The following is a 26,710-nucleotide window of genomic DNA, read 5'->3' as shown; positions in this document are numbered from 1 at the left end:
TGACCAAATCTGCACCAAATCTGCACTTAATCTGCATCAAGTGACAAGTGTGTACCACATGGCCGTAGTGAAAACTGCTTATAATCTTTCAGATGTGCCGCGAATGAAAATGTAGTTAGTGAGTAAAAATGTAGTTCGATTCATTTCGCGGCAAGTTATTTGGTGGTTTAGGTGACTAAATGATGTAGGCATGAAAAACATGAGTATTTACTCAGGCATTCCAGAGCGCGCAGAATCCCAGAATCTTCTTATATGTTCAAGATCAACGGGACCGGGTTATTCGCACTGCACTTATAACTTATAACGCCTACTCTCCTCGTAGACGGATTCATATTCGATGTCAGAGGAAGAAATCAATTCGGCAGCAATGCGAATTTTAACGAGGCAGCGCTGGAGAAGGCTCGACGGTTATTGCGGAACCGCACTCTCACCGTGGCTACGATACAGGTGAGATGTTATTGGTAAGAAACGGACACTTATCGTGGCGTCAATACAGGTGAGATGTTATTGGCGAGAAACGGACTATTACCGTGGCTACGGTACAGGTGAGATGTTACTTTATTGGTGAGAAACGGACTCTCACGGTGACATACGACACAGGTGAGCTGTTACCCTGTCATTTGGTGAGAAACGGATCATTACTGTATAGTGTATGATATGACTAACGATACGATAACGTACCCCACCGTACGATACAGGAGAGACGTTAAGGTTAACCGGTCATTGGGGACTGAGACGGACTCCGAAGCGGTTACGTTATACCTACAGGCTACAGGTGACATGGTAGGCGCGACCGGTTACAAATGAGGAATGAGGCTTCGGGGTGTTGAAACGTCTTCTAGACATTTATTGAAAATGATGGCTTGGCGAACGACTTCAATTGATAAAAACTGTCAAAATTGAAACAAATTAGCCAACGATTGTTCGTTTCCTAAAGCGATGACTGATCACTGAGCATGAAACAATGCCATGGCGGTGCTGACGAACATTCTTTGATCATTCAGGGCTTATAAACACAAATGTATGAATTCTCAATTCCATTGCACAGAGTTATTCGCGATCGTTAGAACGGACTAAAAGAATCGGAGAAAAGCGGTCATTTTGTACGAAACACACGCAGTTGCTTTACAGTATGGGCGAGAGGAGTACCTATAGTCGGGCTGGCAAGAGTTGAGGACTGAAACCAAGACAAGAGCAATGCACAAAATAATTGAATGTTAAAAAGCAATTTAACTCTTGAGTGAACCTAACAAAAACTGTCGAGTGAATCAGAGCTCGCAATGTTCTAGGTACGCGCGCTGGCAGGCTTTTCCGAGGTCAGCCACTTTGCCAAGCATACTATCCTACATAAGCTGCATCTGAAACCGAACGTCACGCGGATGAAAACGAACGTCACGGATGAAAACGAACGTCACGGATGAAAACGAACATCACGGATGGCTGGTGTGCAGCTGCACTGTGCACTGTGTACTGTGCAGTTATTAGTTACCTATAAAGCAAAGCAATGACCGTTTTCCTTGTTTCAGCGGCCCCCAATGACGATCTTACAGCTCAACAAGGAAGGAGATATCGTCGGATATAAAGGATTCTGCTTTGAGATGCTGAAAACGCTCATGCAGAAATATGACTTCAAGTAAGTTTGCGTCAGTGAATGGACTGATATGTACCTACATAAACGTTCAAATTTGTGACTTTGCTCGATGTTCGAATCGTTAATAAGGTGTAATATTTGTGTAAAATATTTCAAAAAAGCTCTCATAGGTCAAAACCTTCTTTGGCTTCATTTGGACCATTATTTATATTGTCTTTCCAAAGAGTATTTTCCATACATCGGTCTAGCCGAGATGCAGCACGTAAGTACGGTGCATGTACACATAGGCTCGGCTCGGCTTAAAAAAGATTAACAACAAAAATAGATATCTAATTAAAACAACATTGACGTGAGCATAAGCCGGCAATCACCGGCAAGACATGCATTTTTTATAACTAAGTCGATTTTATCGCGTCAATAAACACAACTAATCCACCTGTGTTATTACTGTTATTTCAAACCGGTCGTGACTAACGCATCACTTTTCGTCAATGTGTTGAAAAGTCCACCAGAAAAAAAAAGACAACTGATATTACCATTAGGTATACCTATACCAAGTGTACCTAACTTCAGCTGTAACTCGACAACGTACAACTGTATGCTGAAAATGGCATTACCTTTGCGTTTTAGCGGAACGCAAGAAATCGAAATGGCATATCAAGTCGGGACTGTAGTCAATGTTCCTAATTGTATAAGTGTGCAAAATAAGTGACAATGTGCGATATAGGTCGTCTATGGCCTATAGGGGTCGAACAATCTTACTAGGTATCTCAAGACAGTAAGCATGCGATTGGTTTCTTGGAGGTGATCATTAGCAATAGGCTTTGCTCCTCCATGTTCATTGTTTAATTTACATACCGAGAACAGACAAATACATTATATTTCAACGTCTTCAATCTACTTCCCTTCACTCTGATCAATGATCATGCATCGCATCGCTTTCAGCAAATACGGGCTGTTGATTCATTGGCCGATACAAAAGACAAGCTTCATGGAACAAATAAGCATTGCCCGATCGACCCGGAGCGGGTAGAGGGATTGTATTTATTCTCCTTTTGTTCGTGGTTTCAGCTCGACGACGGGATGCTTCCTAAGCGAACCCGCCGACCGTCGTGCTCGAATAAATTAACCCTCGCCAGACCTTATATCTTACTGAACGGCTCTGGGAAAGAAAAATGGAAACCGAGGTCAAAAACCAAGGACAGGTACGGTTTTGCTTGCGGTTTTGGTTCAAAAGCATCAAAAAACATCGCCAAACATGGTTATAGAGCTGAGATGTTTGCATAGCATCGTGTTTGTCATCATCAACCGCGTCAAATCAAAGCTTTTTGCTGGGAAAAGTCAACCATAGGGTGTTGAGCTTATTGCAAATCCAGGTCAAAACCGTTTAGGTCATCAAGCTGACCGAGGGAAATTAAATAGCATACTATCGATTTGACAGGTCAACCTGATTTTATTGGTGGCATTACTAAACAACTTAATTCGATCGGGAGTTGTTAATAAATAAACAAAACAAGTGACCGAATTCATTGGCCGAGGCTTTGCTGAACGTTCCAGGGCATTGGATTAACCTTGAATGATGTCATGTATGACGTAATGCAAGGTTTGCATTGCAAAACCTATAAGTATCGAACCTTACCAGTAAGGCATGTCATCACGAGCTAATGTGATCAAAATACGGTCTTCCGTAATTTTCATCGCCAAATTTTCTTCTTGTCCCCCTCGCTTATAATGTTACCTATAGGTCACGCTGTGTACCAAGGTCACGTGACCGATCGGACTTCGGGTGACCTTTCTGAAAATCCGAAATAGACAAGTTATTGCGACCCGGGAGCTCACTGTACCTTCTCCCTGTGAATGCTTCCATGTCACAGAGCGCGACGACATTTTTTGTGCCGAGCAGAGGCTCGCTTATGAGTTTTTATATGATCTCATATCGAAGATATCATCATATCATTTCTTCTCAGTGCCGCCTCAAATTACTAAAAGATACGTTTGGTTTCCAAACATTTTACTTGAAAGTTGAACCAAAAGTATGGTATTGGTATGTCAGCTTTCATCTCTCTATCGCTAACGTGATGCAACGCGAGAAAGACGTCGGTGTAGGTGGCACCAAACCCGGGGCCCTCGGCCGGGGTGGCTTAATTGTGACTGAGCATGGAAATGATTTGAAAAGAATCAGTCACAAACACTGAGCTGAAGTCTTTGAAGAAAAACGTCGGGTGTCAATGAGTTCAATCAATCAAATGATAATCCACGGCGTGATGAAGCCGCCATAAAGCAAGCATTGATATGTGTTGTGCTATCACACACATGATAAAAGAGGTCGTCGAACAATATTAAGAGCTTGATTCTGGGGGAACCCGCCCTCAATGTTTCTTGTGAAGTCATCAAAAAGTGCAGTTCAATGCGCTTTATCCCTGGGGTAAGCCCGAACACTACGTCGTGAAGAGCGGCGTCCCTCCAGGCCAGTCTAATCTCGCACCCAAATATAGAAGGCATGGAAACAAAAGCAAAGATCAAAGCTGTCAACGACCATTTTTTACAGTGGTATCAAACCATATATTCTAAAGGAACTCAGTCATATCAGGAAGCATAAAATCCGGCAAAACTGATTGAAGACGATAAAAATTAAAAAACCTTATAAGAGGTCTGATAATGTGCCCGTTATTCCAGGCCCAGGTCGTTGTCAAACATGACTTCAAAGTTTCAAACACTACCGTCTACCTACACGTTTTTTGTGGACGTATGTTATGTTATGTAGGTCCGCACCTACTCCCAAAATGTTTTGACGTGTGTAGGTATTATAACCCGATGGATGGCTTGCGCAACAATCTAATACTGTTCGAGGGTTAACCCTATTCCTGGCGGGCTCCGCCGGGACAAGAAACTGGCGGGGGGGGGGGCCGATTCGGCCCCCCTTCAGATCTCAAAAACTACACATCGCAGCGACAAACGGTAAACGGCATCGGATACGCACGGTCAAGATCTACAATTTTTACTAAGGTCAATTTCAGGTCAGGTCAAAGATGACGTCACAGGGGTCGAAAAAGTCAAAATGGCGGCGCTAGATATGGAGAGAGTTTTTCTCGAATAACTTTCGAATTAGTCAAGATAGGAACAAACTAAGGGCATCATCGTGATCCTCTCGTCAATCCGCATCGAATGATATATATGTTGACCTCGAAAGGTCAAGGTCAAAGGTTGACCTCAGGTCACGTGACCTCGAGGTCATCATGTATATCATTCGATGCGTCTTGACGAGCTGAACACAATGAGACCATTCACGCGTCTGTATCTTGTTCCTGTACGGAGTTATTGGCCAAAAACCTTTGGTGACCTTTGATGACGTCACATGACCTCACAGCTGCCCAACAGCAAAACAGACCTCAAGGTAGTGAAGGTTGATCGTATATGAAGTCATGTATGGTATATGGGGCCATTCCGACCCGTTTTAGTGGTAAATTCTTGCTCAGCACCCTCGAATTCATTCTAGAGCACCCACCAGGTGTCTAGGTCATTATTAAAGATCATCCAAGATCATCTTAGGTACACTACATAACATATGCCATCATAGAAGCTGCCATTCGAACAAAAAGTATCACCGTTTGACGCGCCTTGACACGGACGTGTTGGCGCCAATTGTCTATATACAAGAACATTTTGTGCCAAAGATAGTTACGATGTTGGGTTCAAATGAGTATAAGTAGGAACACTTTTCTTGCACATGTAGGCACCAAGTTTATTGTCATTATTGACGGAAATTAAAACCCAATGTCGGGATCATTGACTCAGTCGCAGAGACGACCTATACCTATATTGATGCGAGCCTTCAAAATTGGGTACGGGATAATTAATTGACTGATTGGAATGGACTCCACACATTTAATCTTCTTACAATGATGTGTATTTTTGTTTTAAATGAATTTTTCGGCCACGGACCTCGATTATATCATTGCCAAAATATGAGCATAACATCACACGTTAAAATACCTTCCTACCTTATATTACCTACCTTATACCTTCAATACCTTTATATTGTAATAAAGCATTATATTAAATTCATACCTTTTATTTTGACATTGATGTGATCAAGGCCCGTGGCCAAAAATTTATTTAAAACAGAAATATACCTACATGACTGTAAAATTTCTAATTTAGTAGGGGAAAGTGGGGTAAGACGGGCACCTTAACTTTGGAGCCATTTTTCGGCCGCTTAGAAACATCATAGAAACGGGAAACTGAGTGAAAACTTTTTTTGACATTTTACTTCCATTTGCCAGAAGATGAGACTTAGACCTGATTCAACAAATAAACTGCAGCTATTTTTGCAAAACCTTGCAAAAACCCGTCTTACCCCAACCCCATGGGGTAAGACGGTCACATGGGTAGGGCAAGACGGCCAGCTTCTTTCACCGACTAGCACAGCTCGCAACAAATGCCCGAGATTAGCCGCATTGATACAGTCGTTCGTTGGTTTCAAGTGCTTCGGAAATGGCAGTATACGATCATTTACTGGTGGCATATGAGTGTACCACAAGTGATTGCGAGTTTTTAACTCTGTAGTCTGCACACAAAAGCTTGGACAATACATTATGGATGTTTTCAATGAAATGAGTGTTTTAAATAAATCAAAATAAAAGATTATCGACTGAACACAAATTCACCAAACTTCAATGGTGGTGTGTAGTGGGAAAGGCAATTCTGGTCCTAATTTTTCTCGCTCGTAGCGCTATTGGTTTGGTCTGCAGAAGGGGTGCCCGTCTTACCTACCCTGACCGTCTTACCCCACTTTCTCCTACGGAGGTCATTCAGAACGACCAATTGATTCCAATTTCTTACATTCAGCAAGCACTTAACGATTTGAAAAGTGTTTTAGGTACCGGGTATGTCGTTCGACTATGATAAATGTTTGTTAAAAATGCATTTTTAATTATCCATGACGTATCAAATGACGTACCTATTTTTCGTGAAGGGTACGGCTGGTTCTCTCTTACGATGGCAACTGGGGGAGTCTGCTGCCGAACAACACCTGGAATGGCATGGTTGGCATGGTCAACAGAACGGTGAGGGTCAGGGCGACAGCCGGGACGGGGGAATGTCTCAATGGTTCGGCCACAAAACAGTTCAACCTCTTCGCTCACTAAAAACGTTCGTTACTCCTATGGTTACTAGCGTCTAATGACACTACATTACACAAAAATTTTTTATTCCTATTTTCGACTCAACCTTTTCTTATCTGTCTGTGCTTAGTCTGTTCTGAGTATTCCTGTCTTCAATCTGTCTGCCTCAGTTTGCAATGTCATCGCCTAATGCCCCCGGCGTCGGCGGCTCGTCTGTGAACCCGTCCCGTCCCATTCCCATCGACCGCTCAGGAGGTCGACATGGCCGTGTCCGGCTTCACCATCAGCCACATCCGAGAGCAGGGCATCGACTTCACGGCCGCCTTCCACGAGGAGAGCACGGCGATCCTGCTGCCGGCGCCCCGGCCGCGCAGCAAGGCGTTCGCGCTCATCCAGCCCTTCTCCTGGAAGGTCAGACACAAACCGAACGGTTGCATTGTTACTGGCTGTGTGTGCCGCTGTGTTTCGGATGTGGCTGAGAGTGTGATGGCCGCTGTGTTTGGGTGTGTTTCGGGAGTTACTGAGTGTGATTACCGCTGTCACTGGGTGTTTTTCCGGTGTTACTGAGTGTGTTTCGGGTCTCTGTGCTTGGTGTGTTTCGGGTGTTACTGACAGTGTGTGCCAATGTGTTTGGGTGTGTTTCGGGAGTTACTGACAGTGTGTGCCGACTGCCGCTGTGTTTGGCTGTGTTTCGGGCAGGGCTGCGGAGTCGGAGTCGGAGTCGGAGTCGGAGTCGGTCGGAGTCGACAGTTGTGACCGGAGTCGGAGTCGGAGTCGGAGTCGATTTTAGAAACCCGAGCCGGAGTCGGAGTCGGAGTCACCGAAAATCTGTCGACTCCGCAGCCCTGCTAGGTCTGCGGAGTCGGAGTCGGGAGTTGGAGTCGGTCGGAGTCGACAATTCTGCCCGGAGTCGGAGTCGGAGTCGGAGCTGGTTTTTGAAAGCCGGAGTCGGAGTCGGAGTCGGAGTCGCCGAAAATCCATCGACTCCGCAGCCCTGGTTTCGGGAGTTACTGACAGCTTGTGCCGACTGCCGCTGTGTTTGGGTGTGTTACGGGTGTCACTGACAGTGTGATTACTGCTGTGTTTGGGTGTATTTTGGGTGTTACTGACAGCGTGTGCCGCTGTGTCTCACGTGTTTTTCGGGAGTTACTGACAGTGTGTGCCGACTGCCGCTGTGTTTGGCTGTGTTTCGGGAGTTACTGACTGTGTGTGCCGCTGTGTTTGGACGTGTTTCGGGAGTTACTGACAGCGTGTGCCGCTGTGTCTCAGGTGTGGCTGGCACTTTGTGCCGCGGTGGTCGGTGTTACACCCGTTCTACACCTGATCAGCCGCGCCGGACCCTGGACGCCAGCGCTCTACCCCGATCCGCCGGAGGCCAGGCCAACCTACTCACACATTCAGTGGTTTATATTTGGAGGAATCATCGGCCATGGTAATTGTCCGTGGTGCTTACGATACAATCACCTACAGGGTGTTTGCAAATACCTTAAACGCTCGGGAGACGGGAATTAAATTATAATTACCGTGTTACATCTTTCATTACGTTCGTTGGAGGCCGGTTTCACTTAAAAATAAAGCATAACTTTAGCCAGACACTTTAGAGCGAAATAGCGAATAGCCGCAAAAACTTCGAATGTTTTTTTTTTAGTTCCGCACTCAAAACTTTTTTACTACCTCCTGGAGGATTCATTTTCATCAAACCAGCAAGATAAGAGTATATTGAAAGGGTAACTCTTTGCTACCATCACTGAGAAAAATCCTGACTCCGCATGACACCCCCAGGGGGAGTTCACCAAAACGACACCCCAAAACTCCCAGGTGGTACTCCTCATTACACCCCCTCCAAAACTCTCCATTACACCCCAAAACTTCCCTCGAGAAACTCTCTGTAACTCTCCCTACCGTTTTAGAAAACTCTTCATTTCTCTCCTTTACCCCATCAAAACAAACAACATACTCCCTGAAACTCCCTTCCATTACTCTCAATGACTCTCTTACTGCCTCAAAATTACTCCCGATTACTCCATTCCATTATTCCCCAAAACTCCGTTTACAGCTTCATGGTATACCTCTAGTTAGTCCCCATCAAACTCACCCAAACTTCCCATCACTCCACTCCAGCCCCCCCCGAAAATAAATATTGGACGAATAGCGTAACCACCCAAAGCTCGTGTACCGAAGCACAGATAAAAAAATATATTTCAAGAAATGTGTATTCATAGTCCGGGGCGGTGGGAGGCTTAAAAAATTGACAAACGCTTCCGACATCACGCCGCGGCACGCTCTCCGGGGATCTCACTTCATATGCTACACGGTCGCGAGTTTTGATGTAAAAAATCCAAAAGGCGGCCTACCACAGCAGGAATGCTTGGTCTGGTGGTGCCGCTACCACCTCCTGGGCCTCGACGAATACTGCGTCTTCTTCGTCCGGCTCTCCTTTCACGATGGTGGGATGGATATTTTGCGGGCCTCCGTTGGCTTCCGACGTGTCTTGCGGGATGCACTGCAGGCTCTCCAGCTCATCCCCTGCAAAATGTTAATAACCATGAAATTATACGTACACTTAACATTGCGTGGGAGGGGAGGAAATGGGTTAGAAAGAAAAAAGAGAAGGAGGGAAATAATGAAGGAGGGAGGGAGGGAAGGAGGGGAGGGATGAAGGAAGGAAAGAAGGAAGGAAGGAAGGAAGGAAGGAAGGAAGGAAGGAAGGAAGGAAGGAAGGAAGGAAAAAAGGAAGGAAGGAAGGAGGGAAGGAAGGAAGGAAGGAGGGAAGGAGGGAAGGAAGGAGGGAAGGAAGGAGGGAGGGAGGGAGGGAGGGAGGGAGGGAGGGAGGGAAGGAAGGAAGGAAGGAAGGAAGGAAGGAAGGAAGGAAGAAAGGAAGGAAGAAGGAAGGAAGGAAGGAAGGAAGGAAGGAAGGAAGGAAGGAAGGAAGGAAGGAAGGAAGGAAGGAAGGAAGGAAGGAAGGAAGGAAGGAAGGAAGGGAGGGAGGGAGGGAGGGAGGGAGGGAGGGAGGGAGGGAGGGAGGGAGAGAGGGAGAAAGAAAGGGAGAGAGAGGGGAGGGGAATGAGGGAGTGAGGAAGGAAGCGAGGAAAGATGGAAGGAAGAAATCAGGGAGGAGATTGAGAGGTAGGCAGATGAGACAAGATGGACGAGACGAGACACACGCAACCTGACGTGTTGGCACTGATACTGCATTTCGGCACATAATGTCAAAATAATGAAAGCAAGAGATTGCAAAGTTAGAATACTTTTTATGCACTACAATTTTGATAAAGTTAACTTTCAGTGAAAGTCTAAAGGGCAAGTTATAGGGGCTAGGAAAATCAAGGCTTTTATGCCAAGATAGTTTAATTTTCTGGCTCTGCTTTGAAAGCCCTTCAAATTTTGATAATTGTCATTGACATGGATATTAAAACAATCGGACAATAACAAAGGATCCATGACGTGTAAAGCTTGTGTAATCCTTACTTTCCAATTTATTCGAGGGAAATAATGTATGATATTTGCCAATACCTACCTAGAAACTCAGAGCATGCTGTTTCCGATCTTTATCTCACTCAGGAACGAAACAAATCAATTACCCTTACTGAGACAATTTCCAGCTCATCAAGAACATGGGGTTACCATATGTTCTCACCACAGCATTATAACACTTTGCACTATAAAAGCATGATGAGAAATACAGCTAAGCTTACCTTTAAATCCAAAGAAAGGTCCAATTATCCGTCACTGTATAGGCCAGGTCCGTCGAAGGCAACACGCTCTTCACTAACACCTCGCCCGCCGCCCCGCACAACGTGCTGTATACTATTTATACGCGCAAAAGATGGCGGCCACCGGCAGCCTCGCGACGTATGCTAAAACCCCTTCGTAACTCCCCTTTTACTCCTGTCGGAACGTTCGGGAAAAGTTTTTCGGGAGTAATGGAGAGCTGCGTCACAGAGTTATGGGATGTCACACATGGAGTCATTTCGTCATCTATTAAAAACTCTTGAAACTCTTGTCCGTCGAAGGCAACACGCTCTTCACTAACACCTCGCCCGCCGCCCCGCACAACGTGCTGTATACTATTTATACGCGCAAAAGATGGCGGCCACCGGCAGCCTCGCGACGTATGCTAAAACCCCTTCGTAACTCCCCTTTTACTCCTGTCGGAACGTTCGGGAAAAGTTTTTCGGGAGTAATGGAGAGCTGCGTCACAGAGTTATGGGATGTCACACATGGAGTCATTTCGTCATCTATTAAAAACTCTTGAAAACTCTTTCGCAAAATGAGGAAGGCTCAAAGTTACCCTAGAACACACTCAATAACTCTGCTGGAAAGGGTGTTATCGATGGTTTTCAGGAGTTTTCAGGGGAGCATTTTCAAGAGTTTTGACCCATATGGAGTCAATTTTTTTCTCAGTGATTATGTGCATAGTAACGGTACGTGGTTGATATGAACTTATTCGCCAGCGAAGAGTATTATTACCATGTAAATATCAATATTACTCTCGCGATCCAGAACATCACGAAAACTCTTTCCTTTTGGGTATCGTGACTCGTGCAACAGATAGTCGTTTCATGCGTGGATCTTGTTTACTCTCGTGAAGATGATATTTGAAATGGAATCACTCAGCCAATCAGAAACGAGATCGGCCGTTTGCGGTTTGAAGGCCGCGCGCATCTGTCAGTTTTCGGCCGTTGGTCTCCGAGAGCGGATGTGAGCAGTGTCGGTGCCGCGCGGCGTGGCCGTTGGTGATTGTGCTTGCGTGTTGTTCATCGCCTATAGAGCCTCTGTGGACATTTTATTGTAAGTACCGATGTGCTAGAGCATTGCATGCCGCTGAGTGGTGTTAATTTGACCTGGTTAACAGGACCCCGTGCACGGCCACGTGGCCTAGGTTGTGAGTACGTACATTAATTTTGTTGTGATGCTACAAGTTTATGCATTTTGTTGGTGACTTTGAAAAAGCCTTGCACTGTAGTGATCCAGTCTCATTATCTCACGCATACGGGCGACCACCCAGGAACGCCGTCGCTCTCTTCAAATATTGTGCGCTGTGCCTTATCCAATATGAGGGCGCTGAATGTCTTGTATTCACATTCAAAGTGCATTCAAGTTGTATCGTGGTGTTTATTTACCGCTTGTGCATTGCTGAACGCTTCGTATAAATTCGTATGCATAAGTGGAGAGTCTCACAATGTTCATTGCTGGTGTGCCCCTCGTATTGTTTGTACGGAAGCCAAATATACATTGTTGCTCTTGAAGCATGTTTTTTTAGTTGGTGAGCTCCGGTTAACAGAAGCTTCGTGAAGCTTCTGAAGCAAGCGTCTGTGAGTCTGTTACCATCCTCTGGGGGGTTTACACTAAAGGAAAGAGTAAACATTACCATGTGACAAAGGGTAGGCCAGAAGAATACACTCTCTGTAGGAGGGTAAAGCACAGAGTAGATGATGCGTTACTCCCTAGAAAAGGGTTCCGTTTAAGATTTACCCTTTCAAAGAGTGTAACCCAAAAAATGTTACACTCTAGACAAGAGTAAATCAAAAGAGTTTACCATTCAGAAGATGGTAAAAAGCGTCTGTGTGTCATGTTACCCCTCCCTGGCGAGTTTACTCTTCATGAAAGAGTAAAATTTACCATCTGGAAGGTGGTAAAAAACGTCTGTGTGTCAAGCTACCATGCTATGGCGGGTTTACCCTTTAGGAAATGGTAAAAAAGTTTTCAGTGCGACTACCAGGCTAGGCGATCTTCCACAAAATAAGTTAAGCTGTTCTGTGCGGTAACAAGTATCCAAATTAACGACACCCATATCGGGCGCTCCCTCAGGGGATCGCTGCATCCCGGCCAGCCTGTCCTCCCGCGTGATGCTGGCCTTCTGGTGGAGCGCGGCCGTCACCATCATGGCTTCGTACACCGGTAGGTGCCCCAAGCCGTATCCGAGAGTCGGTAATGTGGCCGTGCAAAATGGAACGGTATACGTACGATAAAATATGGAAAAGCAGCACTCGTTGGTAAGTTTTGAAATTTCACATACAATGTAAGTTTGTGCCTGACCTGACCGTAAAAGATCAGGCTTCAATCAGTCGACCTGTACTGTTCCATACTGACGAGCTGATCGCAAATGAATTGGTGTGATGGCTTTATTACCCTTACATTTGTACAACATTGTGGAAGGTTTTATGATTGCTTCGATTAAATCCCTGGGCTCCGGCCCAATGTCTCTCGTCTCCATTCACTGGCCTAAGCTTTATCGAGCCTAATAAGCAGTGCGCTTGCGAGTGGCTCTGAATTGGAAACCTACGACAATCACAAGTCAAGTGGCGGGGCCAGAGCCCTGCGCAGCGTTATAGTAAGTTACAGGGGACGCCCGGACGAGGTCATACTATTGACGGTCACTGCACATCGATAATATTCTAATCCAGCGGCGACTGCCCAGACAGGGGCGGATCCAGGAATTTTCGGGAGGGGGGGCGGCAAGTCGAAATAGGGGCGACCTGGCAATCCGGGGGCGCTCCATACAAAGGGGGCGCCAAACCGTCAAAATCGGGAGCTAAAAGCCCGCGCCGTGCTAGGGGGCGTTATCGCGCTCCCCCTCAGGTTTTTCGCAAATATCTGAAAAACGGCTGCGCTCAGCGCCGCCATTTTCAGCATACCTTATCATGCATCTTTTTTTTTTGCACATGTTGTAAAAATGTCTGACGCGGGTGATGGAAGGTCAGGTCACCATGTTATGCCAAGTGACCTAGCCTAAGAAAAAGTTCAAATGCTTACCATTGCTATACCGACTGAACGATTGCTTTGAACCTTTCAGCGATTGATGAAAGCAACACTATTCATGAAATGTATATCTCGGAATTTCGATATCAGTGACCTAAGGTCAGGTCAGTTGTGCGACGTCTCCATTAGTTAGGTAGGTATAATTAAGTCTTTGGGAGAAAACTGAAAGGCATCTCTTTTGGACGAGCGCCATTCTAGACAATATCAAGCATTGGGATACATATAAAATTAACACACTGAATAAGAACATTGCACCTAGTGTGACCACTCATTATGTCCCATAGGTCATCACATGTCATGAAAGGTCCGCAGCAGTTTTTTTTAAAAATAACTTTTGATAGATTCAAGCTAGAGCGATAAAAACACCTCAGCTGTGTTCAGCTCGACGATACGCATCGACTGCTATGCAGCATGACCTTTCCCGGTCAGGTCATGACCTTGACCTGAGGTTAAATTCTCAAAATTACCTTTCATAAGGTCAACCTTTAGTTTGTTCGACGTGTCTCGACGACAGAAACGCAATGCTGGCAAATGTAATGTCGAGACTCTCTTGAGTCAAAAGTTATTGCAGGAAAACATTGTTCGTAAAAAGGCTATTTTTTAGAGTCTTTTGCCCTCTGAAATCTAAACCGTTGACCTGAGGTCAAATCTGAGCGCATCTTGCAGAAATACCTTTAAAAGGGCTATCGAATGCGCTTTTCTGCGGCGCTATAGCTCTATTGGTTTCCGAGTTACGTGCCGCTGCTTCGAAAACGGAAAAATGTTGAAACAGGCAACATTTTACCTTTGATGACCTGGTGACCTGACATTCGACCTGACCTAAAAAGTGTCCCGTTTTGTTTTCGTCCTGTTTTTTGACGATCTTTCGAATGCCGCTTATCGCGTGTCACTACGCGGCCCAGGAGCCGAGTTAGACGAGGGAGTGTGCCCCCCCCCCCCCTCCCCAGCAGGACACGGAAAACTCAGACCACCAGCACGGCACGGGTTAAAAGTCGTAGATGGGCACCGCTACCCTAGCAAAAGATATTAGCAAAAAGGTGGCCTCCATTTACTGGTGCAGTCCTTCTTCTCCCGGTGATGCCCCCTCCTTTTTCTGGAAGCGTCTCACTTATGCTGGTATGCCTCACTTCCCGGGGGCGCTCAACCTCTGCTTGGATCGCCTAATCCATTATGGAGAGACCCACTTTGCTTAAGTCGCCTCATTTCTTCCTTCTAAGAACGACCAATTTGCTGTAGGCGGCCCACTTATCTGGGACGCCCATCTTCTGCTAGAAGTGCCCCTCTTCTTCCTGATGCGTCCCACTTCTACTACGAGTGCACCTTTTCTGTTAGGGCGCCTCTTTGCTGCTGAGGAGTCTTTTTCTACTGTGAATAGGGCGGCCCTCTCCTGTTGAGCGACCCCAAATTCTGCTGGAGGCGCCCCACTTCTGCCCAACTTTTGGTGGGGTGCCCCTCTCTTGCAGGGGGCACTTCTCTTTTGCTGGAGACGCCACTCTTGTGGGGGCGCCCTTCCACTGCGGTGAACGTCTCTCTTCTGCCAGAGGCACCCCTTTTCTTCTTATGGGGCTCCTGTTTTTTTTTTTCTGGGGCGAGGCGACCCTCTGCTGCTCGGAACGGGGCACACCTCTCCTTTTACTGGGGCACCGCCCCTCTGCTGGGGTTGCCCTTCCGCTGTCGTCAGGGGCGCCCCTCTTGGTAGAATATACTCCTTTTCTTTTTGTAATGGGGCGCCCCTCTTCTACCGGGGGCGCCCATCTGCTGCTCGGGCGTCTGTCTTCTGCCGGATATTGTCAATGGGGCGCCCATATCCTGTTTGGCGGGCCCAACCTCTGCTGGAGGCTCCCTATTTCTGATTAACTTTTGCTGTGGCGCCTCTCTTCTGCTGGGGCGCCCCTCTTCTGCTTGGGGCGCCCGTCTCCTGCTGGAGACCCCTCTCTTCTGCTGGGCGCCCCTCTTCTGCCAGTGGCACCCATTTTCTTATTATGGGGCTCCTTTTTTGCTGGGGCGCCCAGCTGCTGTCAGGGCGCCCCTCTTCTCGGAATGGGGGCGCCTCTCTCGTTTTGCTGGGGCGTCGCTCCTCTTCAGGGGGACACGTCTCCTGCTAAGGGTGCCCTTCCGCTGCCAGGGGCGCCCCTCTTGAACAGAAGGTATTTTATATTCTTGTAACGAGACGCCCTCTTCTGCTGGGGGCGCCCATCTGCTGCTGGGGCGACTCTCATCTGCTGGGAATAGGCCATTGGGCGTCACTCTCCTGCTTGGTGAGCCCAACTTCTGCTGGAGGCGCCCTATTTCCGCTGAACCTTTGCTGTGTCGCCGCTCTTCTGCTCGGGGCGCCCTCTCTGCCGCGGGATATGGGCGCCTTTTTCGGATGGCGGGGGGGGGGGGGCGGCCGCCCCCGTCGCCCCCCCCTGGATCCGCGCCTGTGCCCAGATGTCAACAGCGCATAGTTTTGGGAACTGAAAACATTGAGGTTACAATGCAAATTGCATTGCATTCGCCAATGTTGATTATGATCATTTAGTGTCTTATCGGGTATTTTCCGTAATACTAGTTGAATGAATACGTCTCAGGCCGGGGGGATCCAGGGCGTCGCAAGTCCATCTACGACACGTCGCAAGTTACGACACATGTCCCGTCGCAAGTTGTGTCGTAGCGAAAAAGGAGGGATGTTGAGGAAAGAGGGGTTTGTCGGAGGATACGACAGAACGTAGCTGCGACGAGGCTTAAATACCCGCTTTACTCGAGAATTTAAAAGGCTACACGATCAGCTGATCCCGTAGTAAACGTCAGTAAGGTCGAAAACTCTATCACGCATAAAGGAACATTCGCCTTTCTGGTTTGCGAGCTTATGAGACAGCAAGGTCAAGCATGTTCTCTGATTCTGAAGCTTTGTATTAACTGGGTGACTTGTGGTTGCTAACGCTCACGTGATTTGCCATAAAATTTGGGATCGATCACAGGAGATTCGTGGCTATAGGGCATCTAGAATCGATGCTTTAGAAGAAATGAGTTCCGAGAGTTTGAGGTCACAGAGAGGTAAGAAATTTGTAGATGGAGGTCACAATTGGAGGTTACAGAGGTCATCTGGGACACGTCAGGTCACAGAGGTCAACTTGGGGTCATCACAGAGCTCAATTAGAGACCACGGAGGTAATCTGAGACACGTCAGGTCACAGAGGGCAACTTGGGGGCACGTCAAGTCACAGAGGTCAACCTAGGGTCATCACAGAGCTCAACTGGAGGTCACGGAGGTCATCTGGGACACATCAAGTCACAGAGGTCAACTTGGGGTCATCACAGAGCTCAATTGAAGGTCATTGGGGCCATCTGGGACACGTCAGGTCACAGAGGTCAGCTTGGTGCCATCAGAGAGGTCACTTAGAGGTCACAGAGGTCATATGGGACACGTCAGGTTACAGAGGTCAACTAAAGGTCATCAGAGAGCTCAATTGGAGGTCATATGGGACACGTCAGGTCACAGAGGTCAGCTTGGAGTCACTAGAGAGCTCAATTGGAGGTCACGGAGGTCATCTGGGACACGTCAGGTAACAGAGGTCAACTTGGGGTCATCACAGAGCTCTATTGGAGGTCATGAGGGTCATCTGGGACACGTCAGGCCACAGAGGTTAGCTTGGGGTCATCATTGAGGTCACTTAGAGGTTACAGAGGTCATATGGGACACGCCAGGTCACAGAGGTCAAGTTGGGGTCATCACAGAGCTCAAATGGAGGTCATCTGGGACACGTCAGGTCACAGAGGTCAGCTTGGAGTCATCAGAGAGCTCAATTGGAGGTCACGGAGGTCATCTGGGACACGTCAGGTCACAAAGGTCATGTTGGGGTCATCACATAGCTCTATTGGAGGTCATGGGGGTCATCTGGGACACGTCAGGTCACAGAGGTCAGCTTGGAGTCATCAGAGAGCTCAATAGGATGTCACGGAGGTCATCTGGGACAGACCAGGTCAAAAAGGTCAACTTGGGGTCATCACAGAGCTCATTGGAGGTCATCGGGGTCAGCTGGGACACGTCGTTTTTGGAATTGGGAGAATATTTTGGGAGATGCCCCTTGCAACGTCCAAGACCGCCTTTCTGGATTCGCCAGTAGTTGCTGGAATGGTGTTAGGCTACTTCATATCCCCGAATACCCCAATAAATGTGAATATAACATACTATGCACCATTTTCAACACTCTCGCTGGCACCGATTGAGGCCTCATAGACGACCCGTCAGTTCAAGCTCTATAACTCGCGTTAGCGTCAAAGGATTGCAACCAAATTTTCAGGATCTAAAGTTTAAACAATTTTACACCTACCATGTAAATTTCGTGACCATGACCCCAATGACCTGTGACCTGTGACCTCTTCCTCAAGGCAAGGTCAACTTGCGACACAACTTACGACTGCTATTTCAAATTCGTAAGTTGTGTCGCAAATCAGGCTATTTGCGATAGACTTTACTATTTAAGTAACGCTACTCATCAATTGATCCCTTCAAAAACGACTTACTACACAACTTGCGACACGTCGCAGCTACGACGAGGCTTACGACGCTCTGGATCCCCCCAGCCTCAGTGTTTCAGTCATCACATTACAAAAGCCGATTTGGGACCATGAGCATTGGGCATTATAATTACCGAAAGTGCCTACCTGATTCTTCTCTCAGCGCATCTGGTGATCATCGTGACGCAATCATCTGAACCAAAGAGCCTTTCATTGACGTGCCGTGATCATTTACAAATGAGTAGGTACAGCCCACTGGCGGTCCCAGGGGGGGGGGGGGCACGGGGGCCATGGCCCCCCCTTTGGTGCTGAAAGGTGGGGCCATACTATCTTTTGGCCCCACCTTTCAGATCGAACAAAAGTCCTAGAAAGCTTTTTGTATGTTTCATTTTCTTTCTTGCGCCATCAAAGGACGTAAATTTCACTCATGGAGTGGGCTCAGTTTCGCATTCTGTCAATTTGGCGGTCAGCGTCGCTGACACCGATTCACGAGTATGGCCGGATCTTATATGGAATATCAGCGTGGGTTTACTTGAGGCTCTCGTAGGCCCAGCAATGGCTGGCATGAGACCCTCTTCGGCAGTGCCGGGTGGGCCCTGCCAAATGAGCGTGGCTCTTCGACATGCTAAAGTAAGACCTCATGGGTTGATGCTGTGCACCTCAGAAGCCCGGTGGTGACGCCGTATGCTGGCTTGGTTTCTTAAGGATTAGCGTGGGACCTCCGGGGCCTGCATAGAGTTTGCATGAGCTAGTAGGTATGCAATCTCAGAGGCCTGTGTGTAATGTGTACACAGTGGCGGTCGCGGGGGGGGGACATCAGGGCCATGCCCCCCAAAGGCCAATAAAGGGGGCTATCATATCATTTGCCCCCCTCAAACAACCGATGGGCCCCCATAGGTGTATGGGGCCCTGGCCCTTATTCGATCGTCACGAGGCCTAAAAAAAAAAACACTCCCAGCTATCAATATAGCTCCCACACCGGTCTTTCAGTGTCCTACACTGACCTCTGAGGGAACTTCAGTGGCGGTCAAGCGCCCATGTTGGCCGCTTAGAGCCCACATCGACCTCTGAAGCCCCACATCTGGCCTATGATGGCCCCTAACCGTCCTCAGGGGCCCCAACCGGCGTCTGAGCGTCTCACACCGGTCTCTGGTGGCCTTATTTCTGTCTCTGGCGTCCCAAGACGAACCTTTAGGTGCCAATGAGTCCCCGCACTGGCTGCTAAAGACCTGATGCCGGCCTCTAAGGGACTGCATTGGCCTCTGAGGAAGGCCCATCTTGGCCTTTGAGGGCCCTCTGCTAGCCTCTGGGGTCCAACGACGGCTCATGCCGGTCTTTTAGAGCCCCACGCTGACCTCTGAGGGCCCCATGTTGGCCTGTAATGAGTAAGGACCCACATTAGCCTCTGAGAGCCCAACTCGGTATCTGATGGTCTCAAACTACTGGCCTTTGCAGTTTGCAGGCCCTGTACTGGTCTCTGAGGGCCTTAAACTGGCCTCTAAGTGAAAACATACATATGCATGGGCTTCTGAAGCTCAGAGGGCTTACGCAGACTCCTGCACAGCCTTACGTTGGTCCTGATCGAGATCACTTTACGTCCTGATGGTCCCGCGTAGATTTCCTCATATTTCGACGTCAGGACCCCATGAGCCGTTGTGGGTCCTGGGGCTGGCAGAGACTGATGAAGTCCTCAGGGCTCAGGGCCAGTCTTCTTAGCATGAGGACTAGGCATTTGAGTGAGCCCCAATAGAGCCGTTGCGAAGCCCACAGGAGTCGCGCGTGGCCCTCAGATGCCAATTTTGAAAGCCAGGAACCTTTGGTCACCAGAGGTCGGTGTACCTAGCTTCTCTCTCCCGCCGCCACACAACTACTCGTATATGGGTAAATGTCATAGTCTGAAAATGCTCTCTGGGTTTCACATGCTTGTTCAAAGCAAGAGGTAGGTATCTGTACTTTTCCGAATTGTTTTATACTGGTAAGGTAAGGTCATGAATCCGCGTGCCCGACCTTCCAGTATATGCTACACCGATCCGTCGCCATGGTGCAGTGGCCCGACCGGTGGAAACACCGTGGGACGAAAAATGGTAGGTACTGGTGATTTTGCCTTAAATTGAGCTTAAAGATTCCACGCAAGAACGAGATGAATGAAGCATAAGTATGGCCAACTGCGCGGCGCCTCGCGGGCGTAAAAAATGAGCCAATCACCCTCCGGTGACGGATAAATGTTATGTCCCGCGAGTGTGAGTTTGGCCCCCCCTTTTGCTAGCGGCTGCGACCGCCAGTGGTACAGCCCACCGCTAAAGTAATGTAGGGTTTTACCAATCTCAACGGTTGGCTTTGAGTGGCGATTGTTTAATGCGGAGTGATCGAAAAGAAGATGTCAATAGCTAAAGTTGCAGCCACAAGGGTGACGATACATATAGGCTACATTCAAAGTTTCATTGTAGTCTGGCTAATCGTTCCTAAGCTTCAGAAGCAGAACATACCCATGACTGAAACCCCACATTACTTCTGCTGTGGACTGTACCTATGGCTCTACCCACTAAATAAACGTAACCTATACGGATGGAGGCTACCGGGTAGAATTTGGTGGATGGGTACTGGGGAGTAGTAAAGTAATCTTGGGTACTGGCCACTGGGTATGCGCATGCAACGAGGAAAAAGAATTTATTGCACATTAGTAACCCGCAACTAAACCAACAAGTCAGCCTAAAATAAGATTCATGAGTCACTAATGCTAGCATTCCAATCAATTTCCATCGTTCCACGCCAGAAAGGGAGGCGCGTCATAGGCTGGCCCGGAGCGCATGGGAGTAGTGCGGCACAGTCTATCAACACAGTGAATACCGATTCGAACCGCCTTCGCGGCACGCAATGCCCCTTACGGCCGTAGCCTGTTAGGTATATTTGAATAATCATCCGAAAGTTAATTCTGATTTCTGAACATTTAGCACGTCACTGGTGGATCCAGCGGAGGGGCATTTATAGCCATGCCCCCACCCCCGCAACGCCTGAAATCGATAAGATTTAGCGTTTTTTTTTTTTAGACAATAAAAGAAAACTCAGCAAGTTTATGAGGAAAAGCTTGTTTTTAACCGCACAACAGTGCGTAAAGAATCAAAATCCGATAAGTTTTTGGAACTTGGAGAAGCTTTTCTGGGGACTATGGCTATGCCCCCCCCCCCCCCCCACACACACACCCCTCCCCTCCGGCCCGCAGCGTCCAATGCCGCATTTCTGGATCCGCCCAGGAGTGGAGCTTCCTATACAGCTGGTGGGGCGACTGCCCCACCAGTTTGCCATTTTGCCCCACCAATAACCGTTTTTCCCCACCCACTTAAAACCCACTAATTCATCCCCTGAACTGTGCGCAGGGACGCTGATAGCGTCTCTGACCGTGCCGACTGTGGCAGACTCGATCGAGTCTTTAGAGGAGCTGGCTTTCCAGGACGAAATCAAATGGACCTACCGCATCTACTCGTCCATGGACAATCTGTTCAGGGTGAGACAAGCTGATTTCTGCAGGTAGAGGCCGGTAGAGCTATTTACTTGTAAGAAGTACTACTGCTTTAGGCCATGCAGTCAAGTCCCTCTAATTATGCTTATGCATCTACATTATAGGCTCACATCGTAGAAAAATACGCTTAGGGTGTTTCGCCTACTGTCAACTCGTATCGACGTATCGACTCTCGAGACTAGGTAGTTCATATTTCGTAAGCCAAATCTCGTCAAATATTTTTTTATGAACATTTCAACCTTTCTTTTGTGTTTCATTTATCCACTCTCCACCCTCCTTGCACCGTTTCATTCACATGCCGTCACAGTGACTCTGTATTCCGTATCTGTATTCGTTTCGGCCAGTCCCGTCTCTATCTCTCGCCATTCTGCTTCAGTCTGAACCCTGTTCCTGTCCCCGCTGAAGTCGCGTTCCGTTTCAGTCGTCGGGCTCAGCCGTGTTCCGACAGATGGCCACTCGGTACGCCGACAGTAAGGTCACCACAGATTACGAGGGAGTCGACAAGGTGCTTACCGGCGAGTGGGCCTTCATCAAGGTCAGTGTGGGCGTCACAGAGGCTAGGTCCTGACGGAGTGATCAGTGACCTTCAGTCGAGGTCACGGCAGGACAAGGCTTGATTGCCCCATGCCATGACAGCGATTTATGGTGATTCTAAAATCTAAACGTTTACGAGCCAAAATTTTAGTCCTACTTCAAATCACACTATTACTAAGTTTGAAGCTCGGTTCCCCGTTTTCAGGAGCGTTCTTTCCTGGACTTTGCGCTCGACGAGGACTTTCAGCGTACGGGTCAGTGTCGTCTGCAGATAGCGGCGCGCGAGTTTTACACAGTGGGATTCGGCTGGGTGCTGCAGACCGGCAGTCCACTGAAGGAGCTCTTCGACCTCGAGTGAGTGGCGTGCCGGCGTGGAACCGTGGAGGGCTGCACCAGACTGGGTGATTATTTCTGAGAGTGTGATAGAACGCCCATCAGCCGCCACCGTGAAACGAAGCACCGGATGTTTGGGCAGGCCCCTAACGGTCGATGATACGACAATAGAGCAGCATGGTTGATATCGTACACCGTCTACGAACAAAGTGTGATGCACGCAGGTATTGATTCCGTGTCGTAATAGATGCCTACATTCAGACTTTGATGAACTATTGTGTCCTTAGAGAATGGCTCGCACTATAAGGCAGTGTTACGAAGACCCGCCTTTGAATGCATTGTCGATGATGAGCCACTATATGTAGATACTGGCCATTTTGTGTCAATCAAACCGTATCCGGATGTTTGTGTACTTGCACGTTTTTTTCAATCATACGTCCGACAGTTGTTCGACAAATGATTCCACATTGTGTCGCTGTCATTGTGGAGAGCGAATGTATGTTTCTCCTTACAATAACGTTCAATGACGTTATTCAATGACGTTATTGTCTGTCCACACCGCCCCCGTGTGTTCCTCGCCGCAGGTTCCTCCGTATGAGCGAGATGGGCCTGTTCGGCAAGTGGCGCGGCATGTACTGGCCGGCGCCGTCCAACTGCAGCACGGGCCTCATCTTCACCGACGTAGGCAGCCAGCCGCTGGCGCTGGCCGACCTGGTCTCGGCGTTCCTGCTGCTCGCGCTGGGCGCTGTGCTGTCCACAGTAGTTCTGGCGGCGGAGATGGTGTATCGCTCGGCCTGTGCCGGCCGGCGCTGAAAGTGGAGCGGCTGGGCAGCGGGTGGTGAAGAACCGAGCTTTAGGGGTCGGGCGGCGAGAGCTGCTAGTGTTGTAGGGTCAGTGGCACCGAGTGGAGGATGCTCACTGCTCAGTGCCCAGGGTGGTGCGAGGCCGGTAGGCGGGGTTGAGGAAAGTGGAAGGCGATGCCGAAGTTAGACGGTGTATGAGAGACGGCGCTGCTAAAACGAATGATGGAACGAATGCTTAAGACGCTGAGGGTTTTTAGAGTTAACAGATCGATGTATAATATTTCATCTGATATGTTTTACTCAGTTAGGATTGTTGTAAGGATATGCGCATCGCTTTGGGTTATCAGCTCCGAATAAGCAACGCGCGGTCGAAGTAGCGATGTCTGTGATAGAGCACCTCGTCTATCGACACGAAGAGAGTACTTCTGGGTCGTTAGGCCATATAATCGTCTAGTTACGAGACGATGATCAGCACCGCTCACCTTATAGGTATCGTTACGTCGGACGGCGGACATTGATCAACATATGTGTCGAAGTCCTCGAACAGCTATCAACAAGATAATATTATAGTACCTAGCTACTATTCAGATAAATAATTTCATTTTAAAAGGACAATATTTCAAGCATATGTCGTTACCATAGCCTTCTTGTCATGAAGGTGATAGTGCAGTGCATTTCCCTTGTGTTATTGTGGAAGACATACTAAAGCGACGAAGTCCTTGCAATATGGGGCCGAAACGTCTTTTTTTTTGTCGGTGGTTTTATCTTCATTCCCTTTTATTGTTTACACCCATGAACAACAAGCAATAAAATAAATACAGGACATTTTTTAGTGGAACGTGACCGTCTTTTGATGCGTCTCGAGTGAAAGCGCTTGGATAGATGCGTACCTACATATGTAGATACTTAATGCTTATACATATAACCATCGCATTCCGTTTGGCTCTTTCATCGGTCTCATCTCGCTGCATTTGTCCTTCTGCCATAGCCTTGTCGGTACCTATAACTCGTAGTTCAATGCGTGCATATCCTTCCTCTAAGGCCCAATCCAATATGTCCCACTCGGTGCGCGCCCTGCCTGTATGTAGGTATCTTCCTGCTTTTTTTGGCATTCCGTGTCGTACCCGCGTCTGTAGGCACGCAAGTACCACCATATCTGCAACATTCTATCCATTCGTTCGTCTTGATCCGATGCCCAAAACTGTGTCCGTTGATTCTTCATTGGTTCACGTCTCGTTCCCTTCCAACGGCCGTAGTCTATTGGCTATACCTTCTGCCCGTCCGTCTCTGTCCGTTAAACCGTCTCTGTCTCTCTGGACTCTGCTTTGGTACAGCGATGACGGGCTGTCGCCCTCCTTGTCGTTTCTTACCCGCCTCTTGTCAGACCCTTTCGGTCTGGCGAGACCATTTCAGAGGCGGAACTCACTCACTGCAGTGGCGCGGGAACTTCTTCAAGGCCGGGGGGGGGGGGGGCTCAACCATGATAGAGATCAACCTAGGGTACCCCCAAATCTAGTTTTCTCACCGGTTTTAGGCCACTTATTTTTCAGACCTTGGCCTTTTCAACGAAAAAAAAAAACGAAAATATTTGCAAAAAAGTGAGGTATTCCGTCTCAGCTGAGTGAAGAAACTGCCGTTTTGGCAACCTGGAATAAAGGTTTTAATCTGCCAATGAGTTGCCGAGCCAGTGAAAGAGGTGGATTTTTCACTTACATGCTTCCTTCCTTTGTGACCCACAACCCCTAATTTGGGGAGGACAAGCTGCCCCAACGGCTCCTGGCCTCATGGAAAGTTGTGGGGCACCGCCCCCACGGCCCCAGAGTTGTGGGGGCAAGCTTCCCCCTCTGCCCCCTCCCCCGGTTCCCGCGCCTATGTATGAATCTATGAAATTATGCTGGTAGATTTCCGATTTCGATTCCTCCAGCTGGGGGGGGGGGGGCTCAAATACATTACAAGCCCCCCCAGCCGAAAAGTTGGAGGGGCTCAGCCCCCGCTAGCCCCCCCCCCCCCCCGGTTCCCGCGCCACTGGGCGGAAGGATGATAGGAATTAGGGGGAGACATTGGTCTGGGCAGACACCCTAGAGAGTCGCCGGGGCTCGGAGCCCGTCCGAATAGACAAGCCGACCAGCCCCCCAAGCACTCTCTGCACCTGGATACGGGTGTGCTCCCTTGGGATCCAGCGGTGCCGCTCCAAGGGAGCAGCCCGCATCACGCATGAGATAAAGTTGCCTGTCCAGCCCGGAGCGAGGTTTGCGGCGTGGACGAGAAGGATATTTTAACATCCTGAAGATGGAAGCGACGGACGGGTGGACATTCTGTCCGTCAGTTCGTCTTTTATGCCTTGGTCCGTGAAAACCGCCTCCCTGCGGCCTACCTCTTACCTACTGTTTAATGTCTCCCTTTAATCTTAATCCATTTAATCTCCCGCGACCCGTCCTATCCGTCTTTCCTTCCATCCTTTTTTTACTCAGCTAGCACCCACAGAATTTCTATCTGTACCTCATTCTTGTCAATCCATCCACTTAGGCGGGTATTTAACCCGCGCCCAGATGGGGTCTGCCGAGCAACGCGGTCTGATGGGGGGGGGGGCATTTTGCCCCCCCCCTCAGATCTCGAGAACCACGCAATATAGCGACAAGCGGTAAACGGTGTTGGATAGCCCCAACGGGGAACTACCTTGTGACCCAATTTCATTGACCTCGGTCAAACCGATGACGTCACAGGTCAGGTCAAAGGTCGAATTTTCACCGTTTACAGGCATTTCAAGAAATGCGTTGTAAAATCGAGTAAAATGCATTTCAGTGAAAATCATCGGTGGAGAAATGTTCTTCAAACACATATTTTGCTATTTGAGGTCACTGATACCAGGTCAGGTCACAGAGGTCAGGTCACTGGGGGGGGGGGTCACAATATGAAAGTGTCGTGTGATACATGTTTTATGGTCCATTTTACATGACAAATGCGATTATGTGGGTCAGACAGACTTTAGGGCCGGCTTAGGTCACGTTTTGGTCAAGGTCAGGTCAAGGTCAGGTCAAGGTCAGGTCAAATTAGGTCAAATTTCAAAGTTGATATTTTTGCATAAAATGGGTATCGATTCGATGCAGCTCGTCACGGGGAGTTCAATGGTGGTCTCCGTTTTGCGCTACCAGGTCTAGAATTGCTAAAAATTGAGTTCAAAAATTTAACGTCATCAATTTTTAACAGTTTTTTTGCTATAACTTGGCCAAAAAAAGAGGTATCGATCTAAAATTTCGTATGTATATCGAAGAGCGTAGGGACTATCACATATATTCCGGTTTTTTCGAAATTCGAAAAAATTTGGAAATTTTTTGAGTTTTTCTAAAAAAATCATTTTTTTTTATTTTTGGGGGTCAAAGTCCCAAAATTTCGAAAATCCGAGATAGCAGTTTTGTAGCGCCGTCTTTTTTCTACACAACCACATAAAGAACTTTAAAATTGCTTGTTAACTGTAGAATTGGTGAGCGTTTCAAGATGTCATGTTTTTTGCTCATTTTTGCTCGAACATGACCTCAGTTTGACCTCA

The 26,710-nt window shown here is 48.0% G+C and overlaps 1 protein-coding gene across 1 annotated transcript; it reads left to right on the top strand.

Annotated features, from left to right (window-relative positions):
• Window positions 1-1,532: 1,532 nt before the first annotated feature.
• LOC122383611 (glutamate receptor-like) lies at window positions 1,533-23,864 on the top strand. Its single transcript, XM_043370207.1, has 9 exons — window positions 1,533-1,633; window positions 6,567-6,657; window positions 6,967-7,125; window positions 7,984-8,146; window positions 12,526-12,615; window positions 21,351-21,478; window positions 21,915-22,028; window positions 22,233-22,381; window positions 22,945-23,864. Exons 1-9 carry the CDS (start codon window positions 1,536-1,538, stop codon window positions 23,171-23,173), a joined length of 1,221 nt encoding a protein of 406 aa, XP_043226142.1. The 5' UTR covers window positions 1,533-1,535; the 3' UTR covers window positions 23,174-23,864.
• The last annotated feature ends 2,846 nt before the right edge of the window (window positions 23,865-26,710 follow it).

This window comes from Amphibalanus amphitrite, unplaced genomic scaffold (assembly GCF_019059575.1).
Source record: "Amphibalanus amphitrite isolate SeventyFive unplaced genomic scaffold, NRLGWU_Aamphi_draft 000169F_arrow, whole genome shotgun sequence".
NCBI lineage: Eukaryota > Metazoa > Arthropoda > Thecostraca > Balanomorpha > Balanidae > Amphibalanus > Amphibalanus amphitrite.
The sequence above is the reverse complement of the archived record's forward strand: the minus strand, read 5'-3'. Positions and strand labels throughout refer to the sequence as shown.

Excerpts from the sequence above, each read along its gene's own strand:
- LOC122383611 (XM_043370207.1), top strand. The coding sequence starts at position 1,536 with ATGACGATCTTACAGCTCAACAAGGAAGGAGATATCGTCGGATATAAA. Across the intron at positions 12,616-21,350 it reads CATCATGGCTTCGTACACCG|GGACGCTGATAGCGTCTCTG; the intron begins GTAGGTGCCCCA and ends AACTGTGCGCAG. Across the intron at positions 21,479-21,914 it reads CCATGGACAATCTGTTCAGG|TCGTCGGGCTCAGCCGTGTT; the intron begins GTGAGACAAGCT and ends GTTCCGTTTCAG.